The 10682-nt window shown below is 40.4% G+C and overlaps 1 protein-coding gene across 1 annotated transcript; it reads right to left on the reverse strand.

The window, feature by feature from the left end:
• Positions 1-316: 316 nt before the first annotated feature.
• Positions 317-10682, reverse strand: dsc2l (desmocollin 2 like). The gene is made up of 16 exons (XM_020595910.1): positions 10442-10682; positions 10112-10202; positions 9813-10018; positions 9625-9723; positions 9059-9205; positions 8703-8847; positions 8465-8619; positions 8184-8318; positions 7891-8076; positions 7505-7752; positions 7230-7372; positions 6410-6631; positions 3476-3697; positions 3110-3225; positions 2680-2968; positions 317-1535 (listed from the first exon to the last, which is right to left on the reverse strand). The coding sequence occupies exons 1-16, from the start codon at positions 10478-10480 to the stop codon at positions 1336-1338; spliced, it is 2643 nt and encodes an 880-aa protein (XP_020451566.1). The 5' UTR covers positions 10481-10682; the 3' UTR covers positions 317-1335.

Here is a 10682-nt window from a genome sequence, read left to right on the forward strand (position 1 = left end):
AATATGGGAATAATGGGATATAGGATAATATGGGAAAGGCACGATGGCACTAAGTGCACCAACCTGATCTGCACAAGACTAAGTATTAGCAAGGAGGTGAGAAATGGGTTAGACTCTGCCCTTCAAGCTGTGCGAGCTCAGAGTGGTACACCCAGTAAATCATTCACCAGAGTGCACATGGGGATGAGCACAATGGATAACTTGTCTCTGGACTAAAATGCTTGTCTAAGTTCCTGTCAAAGTGCAGAGTCAAACCAACAAAAGGAAGCTTTTTTCCTTTTTTTAAGTGTTTATTTAAAAAAAGCTGTATCATGGTTCAAGACACAAGCAAATCCTTTAGTACATTTAATTGTTAGTTCACTTTAAAATACTTATGGTCTATTCAATAACAATTTTAGTTCATTAATCTTATTTGAAATTATTTTTTCCTTTAAATTAAACCTTATCTGATACAGTAGCAGTAGTTTCCTTAGAAACCAGGCACAATTAGAGCTTTAACATGCACACGTGGGGGCATCAGATCCCCTTTAATCAGCAGGTTCAAGGACATTTTTTCTGAACTTTCACTCTTCTTGTGGCTGGTTAGTCTTGTATTCAGACAGTTGCAGGCAGCGTCAGGCGCACCTGCTCCTCCCATTCACACCCTTGTGCCAACTTTCACAGAATTACTGTCAGAATGTTGCAAGAACCTAAATGATGCACAGTGTTGAAACTGTGCCCCACCGATGGCCAGGAGCTAGGATTTGGAAAAGCACCAGAAGTCAATCAACGTTAGTTTAAAACTGACAAATATTAAGAATTTAATTTGAATTGGCATTTTCATGTGAGATATTTAGAAAGGCAGCTGTAACTTTTCTTATTTCATTTAAGTATTTACTTTTATAAAGAGAAATCAAAACTCTGGAATTTAGCAAACAATTTAAAAGCTACACAAATGCAAAAATGTATCCTTTGTTGTAAAAAAAAGATTAGTAAAAAACCATAATACCCAAAGTTGTTACTAATTAATAGAAAAGCCCACAGCCATTTGTTGCATATATCAACACAGCAACCGTTATGAACCTGCCTAACAAGACTTTAAAGGCAAACAATGCATTAATACACAAGTATGTACAACTGACTGCATAGTTTTCAGTGCAAAACACTTTTACCAAAAATAAGCAAAGACAAAAACTAACAAAAAAAGCAGTGCAGAGCAGTGTGTGCACACACCGACACCACCTGCTTGTTCTTTTTTCTCATTCATGTTCAGGGGAATACCAAGCGTTCAGATCCCAGGCCTCTCTACATCCTGTCCAGAAAAACATAAACACCTCTACTGTGGAGCTTCATTGTTCACTTCTTTGTGCAGACGTCTGCTAGAGTTTTGAACTTTGGTCCGAGAGTGTTTAGGAACTCGAGGCTATCGTTGTCGCCGAAGTCGCTGCAGCAGCCCACAGAGCCAGCTGCAGAGCCCACCCCCTCGAACCCATAGGAGTGGATGATGTCGTCTGCGTACCGTCCATCATGTTCTCCTCCCAGATAGGGCAGCTTCTGCAAGGCAAAGCGGAAAGGAGAGGAAGCATGTTATTACCCCAAGTGGACTAAGCCTGGGCGATGGGAGGGCAGAGACTACACCGTGTTAATACAAAGCTGTTCAGGATATGACTGGCAGTCAGGTATTACACAGCGAACAAACAAATTCCCAATGAGTTCAAAAAATAATATTTCTCACCAAGACGTTAAGAAATATTAAAGTTTGCAGAGGATACTATCACAGCTTACAGAACAAGATTATATTCCATGTGAGTGTTACCTTAACTTTACAGAGGACAAAAGTTATTAAACCTCAGAGAATAAATGGAATAACTTCCTATACTAACATTCATTCTTAGACATATTTAATATATATTAAAAAGTTACAGTGGTGTGAAAAAGTATTTGCCCCCTTACTGATTTCTTATCTTTTTGCATGTTTGTCACACTGTAATGTTTCAGATCATCAAACAAATTTAAATATTAGTCAACGATAACACAAGTAAACACATCATGCAGTTTTTAAATGAAGGTTTTTATTATTAAGGGAAAACAAAATCCAAAACTACAAAGCCCTGTGTGAATAAGTGTTTGCCCCCTAAACCGAATAACTGGTTGGGCCACCCTTAGCAGCAACAACTGCAATCAAGCGTTTTCGATAACTTGCCATGAGTCTGCCACAGCGCTGTGGAGGAATTTTGGCCCACTCATCTTTGCAGAAGTGTTGTAAGTCAGCCACATTGGAGGGTTTTCGGGCATGAACTGCCTTTTTAAGGTCATGCCACACCATCTCAATTGGATTCAGGTCAGGACTTTGACTAGGCCACTCCAAAGTCTTCATGTTGTTTTTCTTCAGCCATTCAGAAGTGGACTTGCTGGTGTGCTTTGGATCATTGTCCTGCTGCAGAACCCAAGTTCGCTTCAGCTTGAGGTCACAAACGGATGGCCGGACATTCTCCTTCAGGATATTTTGGTACACAGCAGAATTCATGGTTCCACTTATCACAGCATGTCTTCCAGGGCCTGAAGCAGCAAAACAGCCCCAGACCATCACACTACCACCACCATATTTTACTGTTGGTATGATGTTCTTTTTCTGAAATGCAGTGTTACTTTTACGCCACACATAATGGGACACACACCTTCCAAAAAGTTCAACTTTTGGCTGTAGATAGAGGCCATTTGTTTGCCAGGTATGAAAAAATGATGAGTCCTGGACAAGATGTCTGCTGTCAAAGCCCATGCCGCCGCCGCCTCCACCATGACCTGTCAGCTGATCATAGTGGCTCCCATGGTGGCTAGAAAAGAAGTCCTGCATATCGACACCAGATTTATACATCCCATTCTCTTGTACACTGTGCCCACCGAGTCCGGTCATGTTCTTGGTGTCCTGCCATCCTGAATTCAGGCCTGTGTTCTTTTCAAAAGGGAGGACGGTGATGAGAGTAGGGTCCTGTAGAGCAAAACAACAGAAGGAAAACAACAAATAAATAAATGAAGCCACAAAAGCTCAAACAAAAAAAATGCTGCTGCTATACAAAGTGTTATTACAAGAATAAAAGCCCGGGCAATGCTTTCATTATTACAGCCTTACCACTTCCTCCCCTCGGCCCTCAGTGTTTGATTTGAGCAGGATTCCACCGCCGTCTCCTGCATCTTCAAGCTCAATCTTGTCTCCCTTTGTCCTACAGAAAAAGGCGAGGAGTATGCCTGCAATAACAAAGTGTGTTAGAGATTTGCGTGTATTTTTGTAATAAGCGGTGCTACATGTGTGGTAAGCATCACAACAGCGAGCATAATAGCATTATATTGTGTGCTGTAGAATACTTCTTTAAGTATCTTCGCTCAATTCCCAACGTAAAAAAGAACCTACAACTATCGATCACTCTTCCTACTTCAGTATCTACACAGTGTAGCCTACATGATTTTGGTGGCAAGATTACGGCGGTGGGGAACTCACAGAGCAGTAGGAGAAGTGCCAGAGGCAACAGCATAGCCAGTAGAGCCAGCGGCCCTAATGATATAGAGCTTGGCCTGTCCTTGCAGACTCCATTAACGCAGTTGCAGATCCTTACTTTCACCGTCTGTTTATCACCAAAGCCCTGCAGATCTTTAATGACCACGGGAACACTGTATATCCCCGTAGGAAGATCCTGGATCTGATTCAATGTGGCTGTTGTGTCTGAGGAGAAAATGTGTAAAAATAATGATGAGTCACGTTTCTCTAAGGATTCACCGCACAACACTGGTATTAAGTGTTTGCCCAAAGATGTCATTTTGTTCAAATATTTATCGGGTCAGCCCAAAAAGGTCAAACTGAAACTACAGAAGTGGTTATGATCACTAATAGAATAAAACTGTGTGTAAACACATTTAAACAAGACCAAAACCACATCAAAACATTTAGGGTGTACAGTTTGTTTTAAGCATTTTTTTCATAAATCTACTCATACACTCAAGTCCTAAGTAGTGGTAGTGGAAGAAGAACTCAAATCTTTTACTTCAGTAAAAGTAGCAAGACCACAATGTAAAAATACTGTTACAAGTAAAAGTCCTGCATTGAAAAGGTTCTTAAAAGTACAAAAGTATTAGCATCACAACATACTGAAAGTACTAAGAGTACTCATTCTACAGAATAGCACATTTAATATTATGTAATCATATTATTTGATTTTAACTACTGATGCATTATTGTGCACATCACATATGTTGCAGCTGGTGAAGAGGGAGCTAGTTTTAACCATCTTAGATGCTTAGAATTTGAATTACAGCTGATTAGCTTATGAATTTTCCACCAGGGATAAATAAAGTCTTATAATTATACTGTATTTTTATACTTATCTGGTTCTGAAACATAAATAGTAACTAATGTTATTTTAAAAAATGGAGTCAAAGTTACAATATTTCCCTCTAGAATGTAGTGAAGTCAAAGTATGAAGTAGCAAAAAAATGAAAATGCTCAATTGCAGATACCTCAAAACTGTACATAAGTATAGTACTTGGTTACTTTCCATCACTGCCTAATAACAAATTGGCCAGCAGATACTTCATGTCAGTTAACAGTAAGAAAATGCAGTAGAAAAGAGATATTTGCAGCAATTTAGAAACCGTGTCAGCACTGCATATTTTGTCCACCAGGGGACAGAATTGTATTTACAACTGTAAAATGTCCCACTCAGTATACAAGATACCATGGTAACAGTTATGCTTTTGAAGGCTTCCCAAAATATATATACATATAAAAAGGTGTTTAAAGCCCCTTTTCCACCGCCTGGTACCGACTTGACTCAACTCAATTGCTTTTCCATCTGTCAAATGTTGGAAATAGTACCTGCTACTATTTTTGGTATCATCTCCATTGAGGTTTCAAGCAAGGTGAAGCAATACCAAACGGTGACGTGTAAACACTGTAGTCTACCGACTGGTGAGAGGACCATGCAGCCGTCTTGCCACTGATGAACTCAACACTGATGTTTACATGTGATGACACCAGTCACTCAGTGACGTGCGGTGAGGTTGACAGCTGGTGAGGCACTGACTCTTTTAGTCAGATTTACAAATACAAATGAACCGTTAACAAATTGTCTGTTAACAAACAATGCGTTATGTTTTATATCTCATATCAGCATTCTTCACACAAACGTGACCCATATTTAATTTGAGGTTAAAATTTATTCCAATTGAGCTTATTTCTAACTAGAAATAATAAAAGTTTATGGTCTTACCTTTACTTGTACACGAAATCCATTTGTCAGCTGGTATGTATTACAAACCCTTTTACCGTTCAAATCCAATATTAAAACAAATGTTTTCAATAAAGAAGATCCTTCTGGACAAAAATGTCCAAGCAGGCGTACTGTTTGCCTCACCGAGTAACTTTTTTACTGGGTTTTATGGTTAATCTGCGAGCCTAAACACGTTACAGAACTACATTTTATACATTATCCAGATTATGGCAAGGCAGAGCATATAATCAGAGTGTTTGAAAGCATTTTATTTGCGATATATAGAGGGACAGCGACACACTATTTGCATCGCATACAGTTTGTGAGGATTACACAATCCACCGAGAGGCACAGCAAAGTGCTGCCTCATCGGGCATCTCCTCCATGTATTTGAATGGGACATACGGAAAATCTGCTATTCTTTATTGAAAAAAATTCCTTTAACATCGGATTCGAACGGCAAAAGGCCCTACAACACACACCAGCCGACAAATATTAACATTTATTATATTTTATGGTTAACTGGTTTTTTCTTTTCAAGATTGACAAGGGAGGCTCTGCCTCACCTGCCTCCCCTGACCGCACGTCACTGCAGTCACTCATTCATAATAGTAGCTGTCACTTATACGGGGTAAAAAAAATGGCGACAGAGGGGCTGGGGGGATTATCTGCAGTAAGAAACAAAGCACCTGGAACTAAAAATGATTTGAGTCGAGTTGAGCTGGTACCAGGCAGCGGAAAAGGGGGTTTAGATAGTGAAGTGGGCGACTGTGGTTCAGTGTGTAGAGCAGGTACCTCCCAACCGGATGGTTGGAGGTTCAAATCACAGTTACTGCAGTCCACATGTCATTAGGCAAGACACTGAACCCCCAAGTTGCCCCTGATGGTTAGAGCCATCAGTGTGAGTTGGCGCCACAGATGGCTGCCTTGTTTCTGTAGTGGAAACAAATTCCTTGTGTGTGTGTAACATGCTTGGTCAAATAGAGGTGATTATTATACTTAAGATACCAATGAATTACTGAGCTCTGGATTGTGTTGTGCAAGCAGTTAGTAGTAACATTTTTTTCAATAATAGTCTTAACGTCTCTAAGTATTCAGGCTGATGTCCTATTAAGCATTTTCTCCTTCAGATAGAGACAGATCAAATGTGTAAAAATACAGCCACCTACCGTTCAGTCTTGTCACAGACCATTTGCCGTCCTTATCAGTTGGCAAACTAAAGGTGAATGGGGCAGAAAAGGGTGGCTGGTCTTTGTCTTCAGCCACAACCAGCACAGAGCCAAACTTCCCTTGCGTCTCACATATCACCAGATCACTTATGGGGACCACTGGAATGTTGTCGTTCTCATCTTCCACCTGAAGGATGACCTTTCCCATGCCTGTCTTGGACGCTAAAATAAATGTCACATTAATGCGCATGTTAAGACAAATTTGAACATATCCGTACTGAGAACAAACATGACGGACCCAGTTGGTCACATTCTGGTGTCACTGGGGCGTCAGTTAAATGGGATTTTCAAAATCTGATGAGCATCTGGGGTGAGAGCCTATTTTTCACCAGCATACCAGAGAACTGTGAGTCATTGCAGAGGACTACTCACATTGGATATGTGAACAGGTTTTCTCAGGTGAAACAAAACACTGGCAAAGCTGGCTATTTGTTCAGACAGATACTGGTTAGGGTGGAGCTGGCGTCTTTAATTACCTTCTGCTGGTGTAACAGTACCATCAGAGGTGTGAGAATGATACATGTCACCTTTAGTGATTTGACATACAGACGAAACATTTTCCCAAACCACAGTTTTCTTGGTGACATTGTGATGGAGATTTGTCAGACCCAATGGAGACACTGAGTTTATAAAACAGGTACATGTGAAGAAATAATTTGGCAACAGTGTTTGCCTTTATCAGTCCATAAGGGTCAGCAGAAACAAGTGTCAAAGAATGGGAGATATACCTGAGCTACTACAGCATTTATGAGCAACTTACTGGAATCAACAGCCTTCATGGTGATGTTGTAGATTCCATCCTGGACAAAGTTTGACTCTCTGTCGATTGTGTTTGCAACCCTCAGCTCTCCGGTATTTTTGTCGACACTGATCCAGGAGGCTGGGTCTGTGACCTTGTAATACCTGTGAGGCAGTGGAAAAAGTACTTTTGTATTACTAGCAAACTCCTCAGTGTGCCCTCCAGGGTTCTCGAAAAGTAGCATAAACTTGAGGAAAGTTCATTTCTTTAAGACAAATTTGAGTAAAATTATATACTTGATGCCATCACTGCTCTTGGTCTCAGGATCTGAAGCTGTGTAGGTTCCTATGAGAGTGTTGTTGGGTACGTTCTCTTTGACGATGAAGCGGATAGTAGGAGCTGTGAATTCTGGACCTTCATCGACATCAATGACATTGACATTCACAGGGATGGATGACCATTGGGCTGTGGTGCCTGTCAGCTCAGCTACATTGCGTGCCATAACGTCAAGCTTTATGCTTTTGGTTTTCTCATAATCTAAGGGCTGGAAAACAGGGAGAGAGTGTGTTCTTATTAATAAATCTACTGTCACTGCTGTGTTATGGGTTTTGACTTTCCATAAGTTGTCTACTGTGTCATAGTTGTACTACTACTAATAATAATAATACACAATCTTACTTACTTTTGAGACGTACAGAAGTCCGTCATTTGTTTTCGGATCGGTATCAATCCTGAAATTTCCATTTTCATTTCCTTTGGTGATGACAAATTTAGAAACCCAGTTTGGGGTGTTTATTAAATCCCTGTCTACAACAGGAATTCGAAGTATAAGTTTTTCACTTTCATTTTCTGGGACACTGGCTTCATACTAAAAGGGAAACAAGTTTAAAACACCTGTTATGCTTCTTTTAATTGTGACAAAACACTGTTTCAATATGTGCCATCTGTAGATGTCTTTAATTGCTAACCACTTACAGATGTTTTTGTGAAAGTTGGTGGGTTGTCGTTGATATCACCCACAGTAATGGTTGCCGTTCCCGTGGTGGACAGACCATCACTTGCACCGAACATATCTTGGAGTTGTACGATCACCAACTGTTTTTCTTTGTCCTTAAGGATGTGACAAAATGGTATGAGAAAAGATGAATAATGAAGATGTTAAAAGACAGCATAAGCTCAATATAAAGCATTTATATCATCTCATTTCTATATTGTATTTCTGAGTAAATTATTAAGGCAATGTTGGTGGAGCTCACCTCTCTGTCCAAAGTGTTAGTTACTGTGGTGATGACACCTGTTTCTGGATGGATGGCAAACAGGTCTGTTCCACTCAAGAGAGTATACTTTATCTTTGTGCGGAAGGTGTTCTCTTCGTCTTTGTCTGTACCGTTCACTTGACCTACCACTGTTCCTGTGGTGTCACGCATGACCACTGAGTTTATCATCAAGTATGCAGAAGGTCAGCATTACTACTTTGTATTTCCTGTTCCTTACCTGGGTTGCTTTGCTCGAGCACAGTAAACTGCAATGAGTCTTTGAATTCCGGAGCATTATCGTTCTTGTCAAGCACATTTATTGCAAGATCCAAAGGCTGGTCTGATTGTTGATTTGTTCGTCTGCTGAAAGCACTGACAATTACCTATGAAAGAAAAATAAGTCAGGTTTGCAAATGTTAACATGCAAATATACTAAGAATGTCTAGCACTTAAAAGGTTCAATCAGCGTACAGTTATGACTGAAAATTATTCTGAAACGATTTAATATCTTCAACCAGTTTATAACACTGTATAGACCAGACAATGAATCGGTAAGGAAAATAAATGTTAATGGCAGCTAGAGTTCACACTCACTATAAACTTCGGGATTTTCTCACGATCAATTGTTTGGTGCACATACAATATTCCAGTTTCACGGTCAAGGGTGAAAAAACCCTGATCAACACCAGGTCCACTGATTTCGTAGTACACAGGTTCCTTGGCTTCCGAATCTGATCTGATCTACAACAGAAACCAAATAAGTTCATATAAATAAACAAGTATTATGGTATTCATAAACCATCTAGCTGAGGCAACCAACCCTCTGTGAACTCTTTCAGCTTGTAATACTGAAATAGATGTGTGTGTGTGTGTGTGTGTGTGTGTGCGGTGGTGGTGGTGGGGTGACTCCATGATATCTTTAGGCAGATTCAAATACACTGGTAACCCAGATGAAAAGAATATCAAATGAATTAATCCCTATATAAAGCCATGTCATAATAGATATGTGTGGGTGTCAATCAGATGAAAGAGGTGTGAGAAAGTGCAGCAGGAGGAACAGCAGAATTTGTACATTTGTGTTGCCAATAAAGACCTAACATTCATGTATTGTAAAGCCAACATACATTACACAAAGCTTATGTGTTCCAGATAAAACTTACCGTTTCGACGGCTTTTGGAAAAGGCCCAAGATCATTCTCAGGTATCTCGAGAGGTGGCGGACTCCACCTTCTTTTAGTGCGCTTCAGGATACCTGTGCGCTGTGACACGCCAATGGGTCAGGGAGTTAGAAGGTCCATTACCATTTTGAACTTTAAACGCATTAAAATACAGCCACAGCAAGTATTACCTCTTTCTTCTGCGGTGCGATGGCAAGATGAACTTCCAGCTCACTTTCCCGTCCAGTGTTGTCTTCAGCCAACACAGAAAATGTCCGCCCTCTTGTTGTCACCGATACCTCAGCTACAGCTACTATCGCTCCGTCACTCCTTACTGTAAAACTTGGGTCCTTCGAAATTAAGTGGAATTGTTCGTAGTAACAGTCGGTGAGGTCAACTGAAAACCGAGAAAGGGAACAGATGAACAAGCTAAAACAATAGGCATGCAAAGGATACAAAGGGTTACTCATTAAATAATGCAGCAGTCTACCTTTTGCGACTTTGTATCCAGGCTTTATTTTTGTTGGCACAGTTGCGTCGATAGACTTCTGGATAAAACACGACTGCGCACAGGGCAGGATCTGGAGGACAGTGTCGTTCTTATAGTGAGTTTCAAATACGGTTAACGCATTTAAAGTTCAATGTTAATTATTAAAAAAGTGTCAAATTTTACCAACAGCTTTTTAACTTTCGCTCCAACTATTACACCGTGAGTGTAATAGTTGGAGCGCTTAACACGGTTGCTCGGTGTTCGGTTAAAAATACATGACTACTTTTGTTTTAGCACAGATTAGAAAAAAACTGGATGCAAGCTACTTACCAACATCAAGCAGATGCTGAAAAATTTAACATTCGCCATTTTTGGGGAACTTTTCGACAGACTTTGTCCTGGTCCGTAAGAGGAAGAGGGGACTCCCCCGAGAACGAACCTTTCCAAGTGACCGCTGATGGATTGGCGTCGGTCGTAAACGCTTAAAAGAAGAAAGCGGTCTATTCCTGCACTTGTGCTGTGTGAAGACAGCCAGACTTCCCTGTGAGCCGCGTTTCACTCACAACTGGCA

Source organism: Monopterus albus, unplaced genomic scaffold (genome assembly GCF_001952655.1).
Source record: "Monopterus albus unplaced genomic scaffold, M_albus_1.0 scaffold28.1, whole genome shotgun sequence".
NCBI classification, from domain to species: domain Eukaryota; kingdom Metazoa; phylum Chordata; class Actinopteri; order Synbranchiformes; family Synbranchidae; genus Monopterus; species Monopterus albus.